General features: G+C 37.8%; 1 protein-coding gene across 2 annotated transcripts in view; it reads left to right on the top strand.

Annotated features, from left to right (window-relative positions):
• Positions 1-23,143, top strand: part of MAIP1 (matrix AAA peptidase interacting protein 1) — a 25,267-nt gene extending 2,124 nt beyond the window's left edge. The window contains exons 2-6 of one of the 2 annotated variants that reach the window (XR_015255421.1): positions 3,632-3,703; positions 4,321-4,447; positions 5,796-5,943; positions 15,324-19,576; positions 20,196-23,143. Coding sequence is in view for 1 of the 2 variants with exons in the window: in XM_025912633.2 (XP_025768418.1) it covers positions 3,632-3,703; positions 4,321-4,447; positions 5,796-5,943; positions 7,803-7,881 (426 nt within the window). In the remaining variant the exon portion in view is untranslated. Of the gene's footprint in view, positions 1-3,631; positions 3,704-4,320; positions 4,448-5,795; positions 5,944-7,802; positions 8,108-15,323; positions 19,577-20,195 lie in introns of those variants that run through there. The other variant, XM_025912633.2, reaches the window with a different exon arrangement.
• The last annotated feature ends 305 nt before the right edge of the window (positions 23,144-23,448 follow it).

The raw sequence follows: 23,448 nt of genomic DNA on the forward strand, positions 1-23,448 counted from the left end.
GGGCCATCCATGGCAAATATTTATCAATTCCTTTAAACCAATGCTTACTTATAACATACCTTTTATATCAAGCAAATCAGTTATTTAACACCTAAGATTTAAGAGGACATGGCCAAAAAACCTTCACCCTACTAGATCTCTTTATGCAATAATGCAACTGTGTCTTCTTTGCATGGGTTTAAAAGTCTAGGGCTTAGGAATAATCTGGTGCAAAAGCCTTAGCTAGTTCATCTACTCTCATGGGCTCCACTTGCCCTTTCTCCTTAATCTAACCTCTCAGCAATAAAATGTTACCTTGGGTTGTGAATATCAAGTTATCATTAGAGCACGTTCATTCAGATTTTTTTTTTTTTTTTTTTTTTTTTTTTTTTTATATCAGAGAACATGAAAACAAAAAGGCATCTTCAGGACCATTCTAGTCTAATTCTCCTTTACAGATGATAAAACAGTTGGCTCAAGGATGCATTGTAAGCAATGTCTTGTGACCCTGTCTATAAGCAGTCTTGGTCCTCCAGTCACTAGAAATTGAGAAGGTTAATTATGGTCTGAATAAGCTTTTATTCATCACATGAGCCAGGGAAATATGTGGTCCAGTGCTATAGCTTTATTAGCTCCACAGACCCTGCTTTCCATTAATATGTACATATAATATGGAATCTTCCCTCTTACTGCCATCAAACAGCAGTAATCATATACTGTATGTTTTCTTATATATCTTAAGTTTTGTCCTTTTCTATGAAAAAGAGGGCTATTTCTTAGAAGCCTCTCTAGGTTAGATACTCCTTGTCATCAATGCCTCATCAGGGCAGCTTACGACAGTTCTGACACTAACTCCCTGGAGTTAATACAGATCCTACAGGTTAAGGGCTCGGTCCCACATGACTGACTCCACTTCAGATGCTAATTACAAGTCTAGGCCTCCATTTAACTGGGCCAGTTATAAATGGAGGGTTCCCACATTCCCCTTCCTCAAGTTCCATGATTTGCCAAAACAGCTCATAGAACTAAGGAGTGCACTTTACTTGCTATTTTCAGTTTTTTAGAAAGAATACAATTCAGGAGCAGCCAGATGGAAGAGATGCATAGGGCAAGGCATGTGGGAAGGGTATGGAGCTCCCGTGCTTTCTGGGTGCACCACTTTCCCAGCATCTCCACATGTTCACCAACCTGGAAGCTCTTCTAATTCCTTCGTTAGGGTTTTTAATGGAGGTTCCATTATTTAGCCACGAATGGTTAAATCATTGGCCATTGGTGATTAATTCAATCCCCAGCCCCTCTTCCCTTCCTGAGTCTAGGGTGGAGCTGAAAGTTTCAACCCTCTGATCACGTGGTTGGTTCTTCTGACAACAGTCACCTCATTAGCCTGAACTCCAGTATGGTTGAAAGGGGCTTGTTTTAGGAACTCTGTGCCAGGAGGTGGAACAGAGAACAAGTGTATATTTTCTTCTTATATCACAATGTCACACTATTGATATGTGCATATGATCCATCTTCCCTATTACTGCCATCAAACCACATTAATCATATAGTGTTTATTTTCCTGTATCTTCCTGTATCTTCTTGCATGTTGTATAGGCTATTTCCTAGCCTCTTTAGGTTAGACACTCCTGTATCATCTAAGCCTTCTCAGAGCAGCCTCCTGATCGATATTATCTGATCAGATAATTTGCTCAGGTGTGATCTTCTTAGGCCACACAAACATCACACCTTGCCCATACAAACTAGAATGTAGTGGTTGGTTTCACCATGATCGTTATGGTCTTTTTTCTTCTTACCTAAATACCACCCGTCTTCCTCACATGAAGGCTTATTAATACAGATAGTGTCTTTGAACCCTGAGGGCCTGTCACATGTTTGCAAGGGGTCCTGGAATCCATTTGGATATATGCATTTTCTGAAAATTCAACAACTCTTATTTTTTTTTCATTTTTTTTTTAACGTTTTATTTATTTTTGAGACAGAGACAGAGCATGAACGGGGGAGGGGCAGAGAGAGAGGGAGACTCAGAATCGGAAGCAGTCTCCAGGCTCTGAGCTATCAGCCCAGAGCCCGATGCGGGGCTCGAACTCACGGACCGCGAGATCGTGACCTGGCTGAAGTCGGACGCTTAACCGACTGAGCCACTCAGGCGCCCCACAACAACTCTTATTATGTCTGTTTGCCAGGGCTGCCATAGCAAAATACCACAGTCTGGGGCACAGAACTTTATTTCCTCACAGTTCTAGAGGATAGAAGTCCAAGATCCAGGTATTGATAGGTTTGGTTTCTTCTGAAGTCTCTCTCCTTTGCTTGCAGATAGCTGTCTTCTGTGTCCTCACTCTTGTCCCCCCCCTTCCCCCCCACCTCCGTGTGCATGTGCCCCTGGTGCTTTGTGTGTCAGTATTTCCTCTTATAAGGACACTAGTCAGGTTGGGCTAAGGCCCCCCCTCATCTTACTTAATCACTTCTTTAAAGACCTTTTCTCCAAATTCAGTCCTGAGGTACTGGGAGTTAGGGTTTCAACATATGAATTTGGGGGAAACAGTTCATCCCATAACATTCCATCCCAAACAATTATTGTCTGTCTGACATGACTTTGCATCTGCTTTGTCTTGCCAGTTCTTCACATTTCATCTGAGATGTTCCTTCCTTTAAGAGGCCCTCTCTGGTCCTCCCAGATTGACTTAAGTGGTGCTTCTGCTCAAGTCATCCTGTTCTTGCCCCTGTCATAATTCTTGAACTTGTCCGTTTACTTGCCTCCCTTCTCAAGTAGACTGAAAGCTACTTGAAAACAGGTAGGTCTTATACAGAGTTTCGTTTCTCACGGCTAAAAATATGGAGGATTGTAGTCGGTTCCTCCCTACTTTAAAATGGGATATCGGGGCACCTGGGTAGTTCATTTGGTTAAACATCCAACTCTTGGTTTTGGCTCAGGTCATGATCTCGCAGTTCATGAGTTCAAGCCTTGCATTGGTCTCTGCACTGATAGAGTGGAGCCTCCTTGGGATTCTCTGTGTCTCTCTCTGCCCCTTCTCTGCTCATAATCTCTCTCTCTCTCTCTCTCTCTCTCTCTCTCTCTCTCTCTCAAAAATAAATAAAATATTTTTTAAATGGGATCTCATACATCTCACTATATTAGACTGTGTAAACTCATTATATTTTCTCCCACTTTCCCAAACCTGCCTTCCCTATCTTAATGAGGTTCAGATTGCAGCCCAGATCTCCAGACTCCCATTACAATCTAGAATGTACTACTTACAAAATTCTTTGGGTTCTTGGGGAAGGGGGAGGGGTCATATAATAGTCATTACAGTGATAACAGTGATTACTTCATTATTATTTTAAAAGGAATTCTGTAGGAGGATTTTTATGTGAAGAGTTATGTTTATACACATACCATCTTTTCCCAGGTCCTAAGAGTGGTTACGTAATTGGCAATCAGCTCACTACTGTGTATGTGGGAAGGCCATATGAGAAGAGACAAGCCAAGCAACTTTGAAGCATATGATAGTATTTGACATTGTTTATCCTTTATCATAAAATAGTCTTTGTGATATTAAGCTAATTAAGTATGAGCATTGTATGTTGTATGGTATTTTGCATGATGTTTTGAAATAATGATTACCACTCCTCACCTTTTTTTTTTTAAAAGGCTTTTGCTCATGTGTCCAAGTTGCTGTCACAATGCAAATTTGATCTATTGGAAGAACTTGTGGCCAAAGAGGTAAAGTATACTTTTAATTTTCCTTTAAAAATAAGTGTATTACTCTCTTGCAATAGAATGATATGCATTACCCTTATTTATGCTTAAAAGTAGTATGTGTGCCATCAGCCAAAGTAGAGTCCTTGTATCTTTACTTTTGGGTACTTTGGGTCATATAAAAGCATAGAATGCTTGCTACTTAAGGTATAGCTAAGTAAATACGATGTCTTACACTTGTTTTTGTACTGAATGTTCTGTAGGAATTACCTGTTGAACAATTAGATGCCTTTCAGGATTGCTTTTGAATATGAGTAAATGTAGTAAATTTAAAAATACGTTTAGGGGTGCTGGGGTGGCTCAGTTAAGCATCCGACATCAGCTCAGGTCATGATCTTGCGGTTCGTGGGTTTGAGCCTCACGTCGGGCTCTGTGCTGACAGCTCAGAGCCTGGAGCCTGCTTTGGATTCTGTGTCTCCCTCTCTCTTTGCTCCTCTCCTGCTCATGCTCTCTCTCTAAAATAAATAAACATTAAAAAAAGTAGGTTTAGAAAAATTCATTCCATAAAGAATTCATCTGCTTACTGAAAGGCTTTTGAAAATTCAGTAGGTGAACTATGGTTTGCTTTTTTCCATACTTAGGTGCTACATGTATTGAAGGAAAAGGTTACTTCATTACCTGATAACCATAAAAATGCCCTTGCTGCTGACATAGATGAAATTGTATACACATCAACAGGAGACATCTCCATTTACTATGATGAGAAAGGTACTGCTGGAACATAGTCAACTTTAAATGATAAATAATTGCCCAGATAGGCTAAACTAGTGGATAATCATGAAATAGTGGGGTTTTGTTGGTACAGTGGATATGTTTAGAAATTCAAGAAAAATAATACGTTCATTCTTTAAGGACCTACCTACGAAAGAGTTAAGATATGGTAATAGTTATTTAAGCCCTTCTATCTAAGCACCTTCCTCTACTATTATTTCATTCACAAGAGAAGATATTGTCACTTAAGTTGATGACGATTGTCTAAGGCTGCTATCATGTCTCAAATAGAAAATATGTTTCAGATTTCCTAATTTGAAGGAAACAATTGAACATTTTAAATGTCTAGCTGTAGATTAAATAAGAGTGATGAGTAAAAAGTAAAAAATATCAGTTAAAGACTGTTTTGAAAGTAAGATTAACTGTGGAACTCCCAAATTGGATTTATTTGGAGATAATGAAAAAGATTGAAAGGAACTTTACTGGTTATCTCATTTTTCTCCTTGTCCAATGCAAACATTTTCCCCTATACTATTCCCCAAAATTTATTGACTCATTTGTTCCTTTTACAAATATTTGCAAATGTAGTATGTGCCAGGCACACAGGAAATCTAGCCTTTGCTTACATACTTTCCAAGGCAGTTCTGATATAGGACTCTTTAATAGTTAAACATTTTTCATACGCATGTTAACTTGAAACATTTTTATAGGTACTTCTAGTGATAAATATTTTCTTCTCCCTAACATTTCAAATTAAATCTCAGCACCATGGTCACTACTTGATTTTAACCCAGGACCTTGTTAGAATCACTAGGCACATAGCAGAGTGAATGAAGGTAAATAGTACATGTTCAATAAATCATAACTATTATTTCTGAGATACAGAGAAGGTAAATATGTCATAAACCCTAGGAGAATTTTCTAAAAATAAGAAGAGGGGCGCCTGGGTGGCGCAGTCGGTTAAGCGTCCGACTTCAGCCAGGTCACGATCTCGCGGTCTGTGAGTTCGAGCCCCGCGTCGGGCTCTGGGCTGATGGCTCAGAGCCTGGAGCCTGTTTCCGATTCTGTGTCTCCCTCTCTCTCTGCCCCTACCCCGTTCATGCTCTGTCTCTCTCTGTCCCAAAAATAAAATAAACGTTGAAAAAATAAATAAATAAAAATAAAAATAAGAAGAAATCAATGTAAGTATCTTACTTTGTTATTCTAGTTAGACTAGAATACGTACAAAATAGGATCTATACAAACTCGTGTAGCTACTGCCACTTTCTAATTTCATTTTGAATATATGGATGATAGATTATTGTGATTTGTATTTGTATGTGTGTGTGTGTGTTTTTTCTCTAAGGAAGGAAGTTTGTTAACATCCTGATGTGCTTTTGGTATCTAACCAGTGCCAACATCCCCAGTGAAACTTTAAGTGGAGCCAGTGTATTCCAGGTTAAATTGGGGGATCAGAACGTGGAAACTAAACAACTTCTTAGTGCAAGCTATGAGTAAGTCTAATCCCATCTCATTGTTTCCTTTCTCTAGAAAATGGAAGGTAGTATGAAGGAAGTATGAAGGTATGAAAGCTAAAGGGAGCTTTAGGAAGAAAAGCATTGAAATTTGGCAAGTTATTTAAGAAGAGAGAAAGTCATAAAGGCATACTGGATATGAAACAGAAGTGTTGAGAAATTAGAAAGAGGTAATGCTGCTGAATGTAATTAAAAGGTGTTTCAGCTGTCTATCGATGTGTCATAAACCACTCCCGAACTCAGTAACTTTAAGCAGCCATTTATTTTGTGTGCTGCTTTACTGCTCAGGAATTTTGGAAAGGCACAGCCATGAGGTTTTCGTTGCTTCACCTGCCATCAACCAGGGTGGCAAGGGCTGGAGAAATCATTTCCACGATGGCTTCTTCACTCACACGTGCCCCGCTTGGTGCTCCTTGACTTCCGCACATAATGTCTCATTCCCCAGGGCCTCTCTTCATGGCTTGGGCCTGTGGCAGTCTCCAGCTGTTCACATGTTTTACCAGGTGGTCAGCTAGTCTGGTAAAGGGCTATCCCAGGATCGGAACATCGTTTCCACCTTAGTCTACCTGTCAAAGCAGTCATAGGACCTACACAGTTGAAAGGACATGGAGAGATTCCACTTTTTATTGGGCAATAGCAGGGTCCCATTGCAGAAGAGCATGTGGGATGGGGCGTATGGTTATAACCTTACTCGGGAAATAAAATCTGCCACAGGTGGCACATGGGTGATTCACTCACTAGACATTTACTGATCATTCCCTCTTTATCAAGTACCCTGGTAGGGTTTCAGATACAAAAATGAACAGTTCCTGCCTGTAAAGAGGTACTATCTAGTAGGTTAGCAATGTATTTAAAAGAGACACTATCGTGTATTTTTTGCTAATAAAATTTGGAACAGTGAACCAGTCAAGCAGGTTACTGGAGACATAATTTAATATTTAAAAGACAATACTATTATGTTGCTGAAAGTATATAAACCTAATTTAAAATAATAAATCCCAAAAATGACCTAAGAAAATCTGTTCTGTTTCAGTAAGGTAAAAGGGAATTGTATCCTTATTTTTTCACTTTATTTGAAAGAAATGTGCTTTTTTTCTTTTTTTAAATTTTGCTTTATTTGTAATTATATAAAATATATATTTAAATACTTCAATCTACAGAATCATCTCCTTTTAAAGATATCACTTGTAATTAAAGAACAATATAATCAATACTCACCTTTGATTCCTCTGATATTCCCTACTAAGGCCATGGGCAGCTCATAAACACTGTTATTTTCAAGATTGATCTAATGTATATAAACCAAATTCCACTAAAATACCCTTTCCATCACCATAGCCCAATTTATTTTTCCTCATATTAGGCATATGTTCTAGCTAGTATTTAACAACAGAATAATACCCAAGTTTCTCTCAAGGACTGGTAGATGTTGGAGTATATATCAGTTCATTAAAAATACTCATTTTAGGGGCACCTAGGTAGGTTGGGTGGTTAAACGTCTGACTCTTGATTTCAGCTCGGGTTATGATCTCACCATCATGAGTCTGAGCCCCACATTGGGCTCTAGTGGGCGTGCAGCCTGCTTGAGATTCTCTCTCCTTCTCCCTCTGCCCCTCCTCTGTGCATGCTCTCATTTTAGTGGAAAATGTTCTAATTTTGTGACGATACTTTTCCTGATTGAATTGGTAAATTAAACTTTTTTGTTTTGATTTTTATTTATGATTAACCATTAGCTTGTTGCTAAAAATTGCCTCTAATGTACATTTGGAAATGATATAGTTATCCAAGAAGTATTTGGACTAATGTAAGATTCATATTATTTGTAATTTTTTCCCTAGATTTCAGAGGGAGTTTACACAAGGAGTAAAGCCTGACTGGACCATCGCACGGATTGAACACTCAAAGTTATTAGAATGATCTTTCTTGAAAAATCAGCTTGTTGGACTTTTGGCAATTACTATGAAAAATTAAGGAAAAAACCATTTTGGATCAGTTGATCTTCACATAGTCAAGTCTGTGGATCACTTTTGTATTATTTTGAAATATTCCTTGTAGTATATTGGCATGGTACAGTAAAGCCTTTTCCACAGATTATTATCACCTTCTATAAAAGAGATCAAAGTAAAAAAACTACAACAGCTCATTGTTGGTGTCATATTCAGTATCATTTCTTTTTTTGTTTTAAATTAAAAAAAAATTTTTTTGTTAATGTTTATTCATTTTTGAGAGACAGAGGGAGACAGAGTGTGATTGATGGAGGGAGACAGAATCTGAAGCAGGCTCCATGCTCGGAACCGTCAGCACAGAGCCCGACCTGGGGCTCGAATTCATATGCCGTGAGATCATGACTTGAGCCGAAGTCAGATGCCCAAACAACTGAGCCACCCAGGCACCCCTTCAGTATCTTTTCTTTTCTTTTCTTTTTTCTTTTCTTTTCTTTTCTTTTCTTTTTTTTTCTTTTCCTTTCCTTTCTTTTCTTTTCTTTTCTTTCTTTTCTTTGTTATATTTGTGTGTCTTTTATTTTTATTTTATATTTACTTTTTTTTTTAATTTACATCCAAATTAGCATATAGTGCAACAATGATTTCAGGAGTAGATTCCTTAGTGCCCCTTACCCATTTAGCCCATCCCCCCTGCTACCACCCTTCCAGCAACCCTCAGTTTGTTCTCCATATTTATGAGTCTCTTCTGTTTTGTCCCCTTCCCTGTTTTTTTTTTTAATTTTTTTTTTTCCAAACGTTTTTTATTTATTTTTGGGACAGAGAGAGACAGAGCATGAACGGGGGAGGGGCAGAGAGAGAGGGAGACACAGAATCGGAAACAGGCTCCAGGCTCTGAGCCATCAGCCCAGAGCCTGACGCGGGGCTCGAACTCACGGACCGCGAGATCGTGACCTGGCTGAAGTCGGACGCTTAACCGACTGCGCCACCCAGGCGCCCCCCCCCCCCTGTTTTTATGTTATTTTTGTTTCCCTTCCTTTATGTTCATCTGTTTTGTCTCTTAAAGTCTTCATATGAGTGAGGTCATATGATTTTTGTCTTTCTCTGAATTTCACTTAAGGATAATACCCTCCGGTTCCTTCCACATAGTTGCAAATGACAAGATTTCATTCTTTTTGATTGACAAGTAATACTCCATTGTATATCTATAACACATCTTCTTTATCCATTTATCCATCGATGGACATTTGGGCTCTTTCCATACTATGGCTATTGTTGATAGTGCTTTTATAAACATGGGGGTGCATGTGTCCCTTCGAAACAGCACACCTGTATCCCTTGAATAAATGCCTAGTAGTGCAATTGCTGGGTCGTAGGGTAGTTCTATTTTTCGTTCTTTGAGGAACCTCCATACAGAGTGGCTGCACCAGCTTGCATTCCCACCAGCAGTACAAAAGAGATCCTCTTTCTCTGCATCCTCACCAACATCTGTAGTTGCCTGAGATGTTCATGTTAGCCATTCTGACAGGTATGAGGTGGAATCTCATTGTGGTTTTGATTTGTATTTCCCTGATGAGGAGTGATGTTGAGCATTTCTTCATGTGTCGGTTGGCCATCTGGATGTCTTCTTTGGAGAAGTGTCTATTCATGTCTTTTACCCATTTATTCACGGGATTATTTGCTTTTGGGGTGTTGAGTTTGATAAATTCTTAGTAGATTTTGGATACTAACCCTTCATATGATATGTTGTTTGCAAATATCTTCTCCCATTCTGTCGGTTGCCTTTTAGTTTTGCTGATTGTTTCCTTCGCTGTGCAGAAGCTTTTTATTTTGATGAGGTCGCTGTAGTTCACATTTTTGCTTTTGTTTCCCTTGCTTCCAGAGACGTGTTGAGTAAGAAGTTGCTGCGGGCAAGATCAAAGAGTTTTTTGCCTGCTTTCTTCTCGAGGATTTTGATGGCTTCCTGTCTTACACTGAGGTCTTTCATCCACTTTGGGTTTATTTTGGTGTATGGTGTAAGAAAGTGGTCCAGGTTCCTTCTTCTGCATGTCGCTGTCCAGTTTTCCCAACACCACTTGCTGAAGGGAATGTTTTATTCCATTGGATATTCTTTCCTGCTTTGTCAAAGATTAGTTGGTCATATGTTTGTGGGTCCATTTCTGGGTTCTCTATTCTGTTCCATTGATCTGAGTGTCTGTTCTTGTGCCAGTACCATACTGTCTTGATGATTATAGCTTTGTAGAGTATAGCTTGAAGTCCGGGGTTGTGATGCCTCCTGCTTTGGTTTTTTTTCAAGATTGCTTTGGCTAGTCGGGGTCTTTTCTTGTTCCATACAAATTTTAGGATTATTTGTTCTAGCTCTGTGAAGAATGCTGATGTTATTTTGGTAAGGATTGCATTGAATATGAAGATTGCTTTGGGTAGTATTGACATTTTACAATATTTATTCTTCCTATCCAGGAGCATGGAATCTTTTTCCATTTTTTTGTGTCTTCTTCAATTTCTTTCATAAGCTTTCTATAGTTTTCAGTGTATAGATTTTCCACCTCTTTGGTTAGATTTATTCCTAGGTATTTTATGGGTTTTGGCGCAACTGTAAATGGGATCAATTCCTTGATTTCTCTTTCTGTTGCTACATTGTTGGTGAACAGGAATGCAACCGATTTCTGTGCATTGATTTTATATCCTGCAACTTTGCTGAATTTGTGAATCAGTTCTAGCAGCTTTTGGTGGAGTCTTTTGGGTTTTTCATATAGAGTATCATGTCATCTGTGAAGAGTTAAAGTTTGACCTCCTCCTGGCCAATGTGGATGCCTTTTATTTCTTTGTGTTGTCTGATTGCAGAGTCTAAGACTTCCAATACTGTGTTGAATAACCGTGGTGAGAGTGGACATCCCTGTCTTGTTCCTGACCTTAGCGGGAAAGCTGTCAGTTTTTCCCCATTGAGGATGATATTAGCATTGGGTCACTTGTATATGGCTTTTATGATCTTGAGGTATGCTCGTTCTATCCCTATTTTCTTGAGGGTTTTTATCAAGAAAGGATGCTGTATTTTGTCAAATGCTTTCTCTGCATCTATTGAGAGGATCAGATGGTTCTTGTCCTTTCTTTTATTGATGTGATGGATCATGTTAATTGTTTTGTGGATATTGAACCAGACTTGCATCCCAGGTATAAATCCCACTTGGTCGTGGTGAATAATTTTTTTAATGTATTGTTGGGGCCAGTTGGCTAATATCTTGTTGAGGATTTTTGCATCCATGTTCATCAGGGAAATTGGTCTATAGTTCTCCTTTTTAGTGGGGTCTCTGTCTGGTTTTGGAATCAAGGTAATACTGGCTTCATAGAAAGAGTTTGGAACTTTTCCTTCCATTTCTATTTTTTGGAACAGCTTCAAGAGAATAGGTGTTAACTCTTCCTTAAATGTTTGGAAGAATTCCCCTGGTAAGCCATCTGGCCCTGGACTCTTGTTTTTGGCAGATTTTTTATTACTAATTCTATTTCCTTACTGGTTATGTTCAAATTTTCCCATTTCTTCCTGTTTCAGTTTTGGTAGTGTATATGTTTCTAGGAATTTGTCAATTTCTTCCAGATTGCCCATTTTATTGGTATATAATTGCTCATAATATTCTGTTATTATGGTTTTTATTTCTGCTGTGTTGGTTGTGATCTCTCCTCTTTCATTCTTGATTTTATTTATTTGGGTCCTTTCCTTTTTCTTCTTGATCAAACTGGCTAGTGGTTTCTCAATTTTGTTAATTCTTTCAAAGAACCAGCTTCTGGTTTCGTTGATCTGTTCTACTGTTTTTTGTTTTTTGTTTTGGTTTTGATAGCATTAATTTCTGCTCTAATCTTTGTTATTTCCTGTTTTCTGCTGGCTTTGGGTTTTATTTGCTGTTCTTTTTCCAGCTCCTTAAGGTATAAGGTTAGGTTGTGTATCTGAGATCTTTCTTCCTTCTTTAGGAAGGCCTGGATTACTATATACTTTCCTCTTATGACTGCCTTTGCTGCATCCCAGAGGTTTTGAGTTGTGGTGTTATCATTTTCATTGACTTCCATATACTTTTTAATTTTCTCTTTAACTGCTTGGTTAGCCCATTCATTCTTTAGTAGGATGTTCTTCAGTCTCCAAGTATTTGTTACCTTTCCAAATTTTTTCCTTTGGTTGATTTTGAGTTTCATAGCATTGTGGTCTCAAAATATGCACGGTATGATCTCAATCTTTTTGTACTTACTTAAGGCTCATTTGTGTCCCAGTATATGGTCTATTCTGGAGAAGGTTCCATGTGCACTAGAGAAGACTGTATATTCTGCTGCTTTAGGATCAAATGTTCTGAATATATCTGTTAAGTCCATCTGGTCCAGTGTGTCATTCAACGCCATTGTTTCCTTGTTGATCTTTTGATTAGATGATCTGTCCATTGCTGTGAGTAGGGTGTTGAAGTCTCCTACTATTATGGTATTACTATCGATGAGTTTCTTTATATTTGTGATTAATTGATTTATATATTTGGGTGCTGCCACATTTGGCGCATAAATGTTTACAATTGTTAGGTCTTCTTGGTGGAGAGACCCCTTGATTATGATATAATGCCCTTCTGCATCTCTTGATACAGTCTTTATTTTAAAGTCTAGATTGTCTGATATAAGTATGACTACTCTGGTTTTCTTTTGTTGACCATTAGCATGAAAGATGGTTCTCCATACCCTTACTTTCAATCTGAAGGTGTCTTTAGGTCTAAAGTGGGTCTCTTGTAAACAGCATATAGATGGATCTTGTTTTCTTATCCATTCTGTTACCCTATATCTTTTGATTGGAGTATTGAGTCCATTGATGTTTAGAGTGAGTACTGGAATATATGAATTTATTGCTATTATGATGCTTGTAGAGTTGGAGTTTCTGGCGGTGTTCTCTGGTCCTTTCTAATCTTTGTTGCTTTTGGTATGTATGTATGTGTGTGTGTGTGTGTATATATATATATATATATTTTTTTTTTTTTTTTCATCTTTAATCCCCTTAGAGAGTCCCCCTTAAAATTTTTGCAGGGCTGGTTTAGTGGTCACAAACTCCTTTAATTTTTGTTTGTCTGGGAAACTTTTTATCTCTCCTTCTATTTTGAATGACAGCCTTGCTGGATAAAGAATTCTTGGCTGCATATTTTTCTGATTCAGCACACTGAATATATCCTGCCACTCCTTTCTGGCCTGCCAAGTTTCTGTGGATAGGTCTGCTGCAAACCTGGTCTGTCTTCCCTTGTAGGTTGAGGACTTTTTTCCCTTGCTGCTTTCATGATTCTCTCCTTGCCTGAGTATTTTGTGAATTTGACTATGATATACCTTGTCGATGCTCAGGTTTTGTTGAATCTAATGGGAGTCCTCTGTGCTTCCTGGATTTTGATGTCTGTGTCTTTCCCCAGGTTAGGAAAGTTTTCTGCTATGATTTGCTCACATAACCTTCTACCCTATTTCTCTCTCTTCCTCTTCTAGGACCCCTATGATTCTGAGGTTGTTCCTTTGTAATAAGTCACTGATTTCTCTAATTCTTAAATCGTGTTTTGCCTTAATCTCCCTCTTTTTTCTGCTTCATTATTCTCTATAAGTTTGTCCTCTATATCGCTGATTTTCTGTTCTGCCTCATCCATCCTTGCCGCTGCTGCATCCATCCGTGATTAGAGCTCAGTTATAGCATTTTTAATTTCATTCTATTTTTTACTTCTTTTATCTCTGAAGAAAGGGATTCTAATCTATTTTCTACTCCAACTAGTATTCTTATTATTGTGATTCTAAATTCTGGTTCAGACATCTTGCTTGTATCTGTGTTGGTTAAATCCCTGGCTGCCCTCTCTTCATGCTCTTTCTTTTGGGGTGAATGCCTTTGTTTTGTCATTTTGAAGGGAATAAAGGAATTAATGATGTAGAAAAATTAAAATTAAAAAAATATTAAAATTAAAAAATTAAACACACACACACACACAAATCGAATAAATGATGCTAGATCCTAGGTGTGTTTTGGTCTGGGTTTTGAAAGTGGTTGAAAGGGTTGGGGGTGGGGGGGAGAAAAGAAAAAAAAAGGAAATTGAGAATTTGAAAAATTGAGTACACTGAAGTAGACTAAAATGAAATGATGTGAGTAAAATAGAATTTGAAAAAATATATACAAAAGTAAAGAATATAGTAGGAAAAAATTAAAGAAAATATTTTTAATAAAAATTAAAAATAAAAATGAATTATTTTTCTGTATTCAAGAAAAAAATGAAAAAGGGAAAAAGATTAAAAAAAGAAATAGTTTGAAAATTTGAAAAAGTGAATACCCTGTAGTAGACTAAAATAAAATGATGGAAGTAAAATAGAATTTGAAAAAATTTACATAAAAGCAAAATATATAGTTAACAAAGTTAAAGAAAAATATTTTTAATAGAAATTGAAAGTAAAAATGAAGTTTTTCTCTTTCTGCATTCAAGAAAAAGAAAAGAAATGAAAAAGAAAAAAAGAAAAAAAAAGGAAATCATTTGAAAATTTGGAAAGGTGAATACACTGAAGTAGACTAAAATAAAATGGAAGTAAAATAGAATTTGAAAAAATTTACACAAAAGTAAAAAATATAGTAATAAAAATTAAAGAAAGATTTTTAATAAAAATTGAAAATAGAAATGAATTTTTTCTCTTTCTGTATTCAAGAAAAAGAAAATAAGCATAGAAGAGAAAAAGAAATTGAATAGATGGAGCTGGTAACAGATTGAAGTAGGACTGAAATTACTTTGTTTTCCACTAGAAGTCAGACTGTGTAGTGCTTTATAGTCCATAAACTAAGCAGCCGGTGTGATTTGTGTTCTTGAGGAGTGAAGTTGGCCCAGTTGGGTGGGGCTCAGTGTAACAGCTCAGCTCTCCACTAGATGGCACTGCTAGCCTACTGGGTCTAGTGTTGTGGCGCTCGTAGGTGCGTGTGCACATGCACGGGATCGGTGAAAATGGTGCCACCCAGCTACCCAGTCTCTAGTTTGGGAACTCTGTTCTCCAGGATGAGCAATCATGCACCTGTCCTCTGTCTTCAGCTTTGTCCACTCTCCACTTTTTCACTCTCCGTGACCAGACTCCAGGCAGTACCTCTCTCCCGAGTTTGGTCTCAGATGCAGCTGTTTTCCCTGACCCCTTACTTCTGAAGGACTGTGGCTTTGACCCGTTCCGCCCCTCTATGGGAGGGTCTCACCAAGCAATGACCGAATGAGCAATGGCCAAATGTCGGCTGCACCCAGGAACGCTTGCTGGACCCTGCTGCTGCCGGTGCCCCGAGACTGCAGCCAGGTGCCAGCCCACCCCAGAAAAAGTTCACGAGTTAGTGTAGCAGCAGCTTTTCAGGGATTATGGGAAATCACATCACACATCTGGCACCAGGCTTTACCCTTAACCACCTTGTTCCAGCACCAGTGAATGTGGTCGTTTTCTGGGGTCTGCTTGGACCAGGTGGCTTCAACAGTCTCTACCAAATGTCCTTCCGGCAGTGGAACTGCTTTTTCCTGTGTGGCCTGAGAACCTCCCAGACCCCACTCTTTTCCTGGGGATTCACCCTTCCCACCAGAGCATCGCCAGGTATCAAGCTGCAGAATTGCAGCCTTTGCGATCCCCTTGTTTACAGTCTTAATGGAATTTAAACCCCCTCCTTTCTCCTTTCTCCCTTTTTAGTTTGGTTCCTGTGGCTGTTTCCAATTTTCCACTTTCTCTCCAGCTGCTTTTGGGGAGGGGTGCTTTTCTTGTATTCTCTCCCCCCCACCCAGTCTCCATCCTCTTTCCGCTTGCAAAAGCACCTCCCTTCCTGTGCCTTCTCGCTCCCCAAGTTCACTTCTCCGCACCGGGTGCCTGCTGAATTCTGTGGTTCAGGTTGTGCAGATTGTTGTGTTAATCCTCCAGTTTTCTAGGTGTGCAGGATGGTTTAGTGTTGGTCTGGCTGTATTTCATGGATGGGAGACACACAAAAAAACTTCCATGCTGTTCCCCTTCAGTATCATTTCTAATGTTACCTATATTATGTATATACATAAGCTAATTTTATAGACAGTAAAGAAGGTATTGAAAAAACTACACATTTCTAAATTAATAGTCCTTAAATATTTTGTGGTTAATACATCTATACCAATAATTCAAGTATGTCTAAGATTTATTTTTAAAAATCACTGCTGCTATTTGATTACCTCTGTTCACTAGCTAGTTGAGAAGGACTAGATGGAATTCTGTATCGGTCACTGCAGAACTAAAGATCAATGAAGTTGAAGCTTACTACAAGCACCAAGAGTAAAATATTACAACAGTGCCTCAGCCACCTCTGGGATAATATCAGGTCTTCTAACATTCTTGTATTTCAAATCCTAGAAGCTGGGGTAGGGGAGACAAAAACAATGTAAGAAATAATGTCTGAAAATTTCCCTAATTGATGAAAACTATAAACTCACAGATCCAAGAAATTCAACAGGAAGGGTGACACATAAAGAAAACCTCTCTAAGGTATACCATGATCAAACCAGAGAAAATTGTAAAGCAGCTGGAGAAAAAAAAAGGATACATTCCATACAGAGAATGACTATATATGTCTTTTCTCAAAGTGGAAATTAGAGACCTTGGTATAACATCTTTGAAGTGCTTAAAGAAAAAGCCTGGCAACCTAAATTATATATTCAGCCAAAATATCCTTCAGAAAAGGTGAGAAAAGACTTTTTCATACAGGGAAAAGATGAGTAAATTTGTTGCCAGTAGACCAGCACACCTGGTTTATAAGAAATGTTAAGGACCAATGCACAGAATGGAGTTCAGAAATAGATCCATGCCTATTGGACATTTGGTTTTTGACAAAAGTACGAAAGTAATTTAGTAAGGAAAAGGCAGTCTTTTTTTTTTTTAAGTTTATTTATTTTTGAGAGAGAAAGAGCATGCATGTGTGTGCATACGAGTGGGGAAGAGCCAAAGAGGGGACGAGAACCCCGATGTGGGGCTTGATCCCATAAACCGTAAAATCATGACCTGAGATGAAATCAAGAGTGGGACGCTTAACTGACTAAGCCACCCAGGCACTCTGAAAGGTAGTCTTTTTAACAAATGGAAAAATTACATATTCAAATGGGAAATAAAGCTCAACTTTTGCCTCACCCCATACGTAATTTTAGTACAAAATTGAGATTGTGAAATGGGTCATAGACTTAAATAAAAGCTAAAACTCTAGAAATTCTAGAGAGAAATTGAATTTTGAAATCACTTTCTTTTGATAGACAAAGATTTCTTAAGACACACAAAGCATGAATCATGAAGAAAAAAATAATTGGAATATATTAACATTAAAACTTATGCTATATTTGGGATAAATATATTCGACAAAAGACCTATACTTGGAATATATACATAATGCTTATAGGTCCATAATGAGCTAAATATTGAGCAGGGAAAAGCTCCAGCCTAATTCCAAGCCCCTGAGGCTTCCAGGTATCCACTGGAACTCCCTGCTGGCTTCAAGGCTGCACAAAAGGCAAAGGGCCCACCTTCAGGGCTGATGTGCCAGGTTATTCCTGGGGTCAGAACATCCTCATGGAGCAAGAAAGAGGCCTTCTTCCAACAACCTCCAGTTAAAATCTGTCCTGGCCTCTGATAGAAACCCACTAAAAGCAAACATGCTGTATGACCACGGGGAATCACCAGGAAGGCTCTCTCCAGTTATCTAAACTGCAAGAGAGATCTCACCTAATAAAGGCTTTAAGGAAATTAAAAAAAACAAAAAAATGTCAATGGATGTTCCATGAAAGACATTAAAATTGCCAATAAACACATAGAAGGATGTGCTACATCCTTAGTCCATAGGAAAAGAAAACCACATGGAGATACCACTACAAACCCACCAAATGGCTTCAAGAACAAAAACTGCCAGTACCAAATATTGATGAAGATCTGAAGCAGCTGGAACTCTCTAACATTGTCAGTACTCAAAATGGTACAGCCATTTGGAAGGTATTTTGGCAGTTTCTTATAAAGTTAAACATGTGCTTACCACAGGATCCAGCAGTTTTATTCCTAGGTACTTATCCAAGAGATGTGAAAACATACATCGACACAAAGTGTTGAATGTTCATAACAGCTTTTTTCTTAATGACTCCAAACTGGAAAGACCCCCAAATGTTCAGTAGATTGATGGATAGACAATTGAGTTAAGGAAGCCAGATACAAGAGAGGACTAACTGTATAATTATATTTCTGTGAAATTCTAGAAAAGTTAAAACATGTTCATTGCAGCATTATTTACAATTGCCAAGGTATTAGATTGGGAGCCAGTTATTTTATCTAAAGGGACATAAGTTTGGTTTGATTTCTAGCTAGTTTACCATTTAAAGCTCTTTGAAAATGTTCAGCTACATGTTAGAACTCTCCAAATTGGCAAATTTCCATTTCATTGTACTTTTTTTGATTAAATCCCCTATTTTAGGTGTGAGCCCAGTCATGCTAAGAGAACAAAGTTCCTTTCTTTCAGGTGGTGGGTGTACTCTGTCTACTATGTTTAAAAGTTTCCTGAAATTTATTTTTAAAGTCTGTTATTAATTTATCATCACTTCCTTTACAATTTTGAATCTGCCTTCAATTATCCATAACAGAAAAATGACATGTCCCTATGTAGTGCAATTCATATATATTTTTTTCCCCTTTCGAAGCCATTTTCTTATGCACAGTTGGGTTATTTAAATCTCCTCCTGCTGTCCCCCATCCTGCTGCTTTTAATCATTTTTTTGCTTTTTGAGAGGCTAGAAATTAAGCAAGCTAACTGTATAAATTAGATAGCCAGGGAAGATACATATACAGTAAAACCTTGGATTGCAAGTAACTTGTTCTGTGAGTGTTCCGCAAGAGGAGCACACATTTCTGGGGCACCTAGGTGGCTCAGTCGGTGAAGCATCTGACTTTGGCTCAGGTCATGATCTCACCATTCTTGACTTTGAGCCCTGCATCGGGATCTGTACTGACAGCTCTGAGCCTCTCCAAGCCTGTGTCTCCCTCTCTCTCTGCCCCTCCCCCACTCATGCTCTCTCTGTCTCTCAAAAATAAACATTAAAAAAAAAGATGAACAAGCATTTATAGTAAATTTTAACTTGATAAATGAGCAATGACTTGAATTACAAGCAGTATGTGACGTCCAATGTCACATGATCACAACTGGGCCAATGGTTCTCTCTCTCTCTCTCTCTGCGGGATTGTGGGTGATCGTCTCCTATGCTTGGATGCTCAGTCTCAGGGTATGGTGTTTGGCAGAAATTAATGATTTTTCACAACGTTGGAAGGTGCCCACAACTGGCACCAGTGTAATTTTTGTCACTTCAAAGCACATATGGAGAGTCCTTTCTTTATCTATGCAAGAGTAAGCTTAGGAATGCTTTGCTTCATTCTATGTCAGGCTGTCTAGAGATATAGACCCTTTCCTCTGCTGTCTTATTGCCAGTTACATTAAATACAGTATATTACAAGAGTTTATTAGTAAGTACTGTAGTCAACATCTGTGCAAGCGAATATAATGGCCCCATGCAGAAAAAAAGATTCCATTGAGCCAATAGATAGCAGTGATTCCATTAGCAATAGTGGAAGTCGTCCTGCACAGTAACCCTCCTCTCTCTTTTCTCTCTCACACCAGCCACAAAGGTTTTCAAAGGTAAGTGCAGTTAATTTGTTTGTTTTTCTTATATTTTGTATTTTCTTTACTATTTTATATTATATTACAGTATTGTAATAATCTGTATGTGAATATTTTGGGTTGTGGAATGAATCATCTGAGTTTCCATTTCTTATGAGAAGTTCACTTTGATATATAAGTGCTTGTGATTTCAAGCATGTTTCTGGAACGAATTATGCTTACAAACCAAGGTTTTACTGTATGTATATATATATATGTATACACACACACACACACACACACACGCACGCAATATATATACAGTATATATATACTGTGTGTATATATATATATATATATACACTGTGTGTATATATATATATATACACACACTAGTATGTAACATATATATCCTATTATGTGTGTGCTATATATATTATATAATGCTCTATATATGATATATAATAAAATATTTCCTGGTATACATGTGCTAGAGAGAGAGGGAGAGATGGAGGGAGAGATTTTAAGAAATTGGCTCATGTGATTGTGGAGGCTGGCAAGTTCAAAATCTGCAAGATAAGCAAGCAGACAGAAGACCTAGGGAAGAGTTGATGCTGCAGTTCAAGACAAAAGTGGTGTGCTGACAGAATTCATTCTTGCAGGGGATTGGTATCTTCTTCCGTGAAAGCCTTCAACTGATTAAATGAGGCCCACCCACAGTATGCAAGAAAATCTGCTTTACTCAAATCTCCTGATTTAAATGTTAATCTCATATAAAGATGCCTTTATAGAAACATCTAGAATAATGTTTGGCCAAATATCTGAGTGTAATGACCTAGCAAAATTGACTCATAAAAATAACTGTCACAGGTACAAGATACAACTACATACTCTCTCCTTAGAGTCAAAAAACATTAACATTTTGCCATAATGTTTGCTCTTTCTCCCACCTCTCTACATACACAGTTTTTATCTAAATCATTTGAAAGTAAGTTTCAGGCAGTGTATATTTCACTCCTAAATATTTCAACATTCATTTCCCAAAAAAAAGGACATTATCCTACATAAATATCAGAACATTAGCAATAATTCCACAATATCATCTAATATTTAAGCCAAGTTTAAAGTTCCACCAATTGTCTTTAAAATAACTTTAAACCAAGATCCAATCAAGGTTTATACATTGCATATATTTATCATGTTTCTTAAGTTCTTTTAAAACTTTTAAAGGAGAGGAGCACCTGGGTGGCTCAGTCAGTTAAGGGTCCGACTTCGGCTCAGGTCATGATCTCACGGTCTGTGAGTTCGAGCCCTGCGTCAGGTCTGTCGGGTTCTGTGCCAACAGCTCAGGGCCTGGAGCCTACTTCTGATTCTGTGTCTCCCTCCCCTCAGCTCCTCCCCTGCTCACACTCTGTCTCTCTTTCAAAAATAAATAAAGATTAAAAAAACATTTTTTTTCAAACTAAAAAATCTTTTAGAATATCCTTCATTCATTTTTATGACATTGTAATTTTGAGGAGTCTAGGGTAGTAAACACATAGCATGTCCCATATGTGGAATATGTGTTGTTATTTTATTATGGTGTCATTTCTGTAAGCTGGCTGGAACTTAGGGCTAAAGGTTTGATTAGATTCAAGTTCAACATTTTTGGCAAGAATATCCTACAAGTGATCTGTGTCCTTTATATCATATATATATGTATGTATATATATGTGTTTGTGTGTATATATATATGTATGTATATGTATATACACATATATATGCACATACACATATATTTACACACATATATACACATATATACACACATATATATGTGTGGTAGGCTGTATAAGTCTCCAGAGATGTTTATATCCTAATGCCTGGAATCTGTGAATATGTTACCTTACATGGCAAAATGATAGTTTGCAGATACTGTTAATGATCTTGTGATGGGGAGAGTATCCTGGATTCTCTGGGTGAGCCTGATGTTATCACAGGGGTCCTTATAAAAGGGAAGTAGATAGGTTAGAGTCAGAGAGAAGGAGATGCAATAATGGAAGCAGAGGTGGGAGTGATGCGAGGCCGTGAGAGCCAAGGAATGTAGACAGCATCTAGAAACTAGAAAAGGCAAGAAACAGATTTGCCCTAGAGTCTGCAGAATGAAAACAGCCATGCTGATCCATTTTAGACTTCTGACCTCCAGAACTATAAAATAATAAATCTGTGTTGTTTTAAGCCACTAAGATTGTAGTAATTTGTTATGTCGGCAAGAGGAAATTAATATACAAGATGATCCTTGCATGAATTTCTATTACAGTTTGCAAAATAATGATTCTCTAATTCCATAATACCTTCTATTGGCACTCTATAAAACAGAGCCCCTTCCCTTCAAAGAAATAAATCACCGCAAACTCATGATTTTTAATCATCCAATGTAATATCAATTATAGTTAATGTTCTCTTGATGCTTAACTAGTCCCCATTTTGGCTAATGGGAGCCCCTATAATTTGTTTACTGTGACAGGTTAAAGACTATCATCACCCTGTTTTTTAGTTTTTGAATGCTTCTGCATTTTTTAGCATAACAAAATGTCCCAGGATCTTCATATCTATTTCCTGCCTCAGACTTGAAAAAAATCAATGTTACCTCAAAGAATCATGATTTCTTTTCAGAATGATTGCTATAGATTGAATGTGTCCCTCTCAAATTCATATGTTAAAATCCCAACCCTCAATATCATGTCATTAGGAGATGAAGCCTTTGGGAGGGATTCAGTAATGGGGGAAGAGACCTCATGAGTGGATTAATGCACTCAAAAAAGAGACCCCAGAAAGCTCCCTAGCTCCTTTGCCATGTGAGGACACAGTGATAAGATGGCCATTTACAGTCCAGGAAGGGGATTCTCACCGACACTGAATCTGCTGTCACTTTGATCTTGGACCTCCCACTCTCCAACTATGAAAAATAAATGTTTGTTGTCTAAGCCACCCAGTCTATGGTATTTTTATTACAGCAACCTGAATGGACCAAAACAGGATAATGTTTAGAAACCAAGCTTTGGGTATCTTGAAACATTGAATATCTGCAAGAGAATGCTCATATTTATATATATTTGCAAATTTGGATCATTTATCTAAAGTAACTTTGGGGCAGCTAAATGTAGACTGTTTTCTTTTATTTCTGTCAACATTTAAAATAATTCCTTCCCTTTCACTCTCTATGCCCTGGCCCAGATTTACTTTGGTTTATAGGACTTATCATATCTGCCATTGTAGTATATATTACTTTGTTGATTTATTCCATTGTCTGTCTTTCCAACTAAGGCAAGGACTTTGTCTATCTTGTTCATTGCTGTATTTCCTGGGCCCAGAACAATATCCGGTACATGGCAGACCTCAGGAAATATTAGTTGAATGAATAAATCAATGAGCAAGCCTCACTACTACTGAGTTTCAATGCTCACATGACAGGAACATTTTCCCTCCTGCTTTTGATTTGATGCCCTAGCAAGGTGTATGTAGTTTATTTTATTATGTATAATCCCCTTCTCAATGGGTAAATGGTATAATTTGATAGGTGAACTTGCTTTTACAGTCCTATAATAAATGTCATTTATTCTAAATACCACACGGTGGCGCTGATTGTGTATGGAATCTAAATGCCAGGATGGGCAGTAAATTTGATAGGGTCTGAAGTCACTGAGCAATGGGAAGATGGCTTTGCTTACTGGCAGATTTTTCGTAGATGGATATGTTGTAGGAAACTGCTCAATAAAAAGTTTAATAGACAGAATTTGTTGATGTTAAAAGGGTTAAGTGCATCAGTCAAATCAGAGGGAACTTACCTACATCTCTTCTCTGATTGCTGGAACCACAGATTTTATCATTGAGTTCTGCTGTGATTACCCCCATCCTCAGAAGGTTTTTTTCTGG

Source organism: Puma concolor, chromosome C1 (genome assembly GCF_028749965.1).
Source record: "Puma concolor isolate L17-30 chromosome C1, mPumCon1.1.hap2, whole genome shotgun sequence".
NCBI classification, from domain to species: Eukaryota; Metazoa; Chordata; class Mammalia; order Carnivora; family Felidae; genus Puma; species Puma concolor.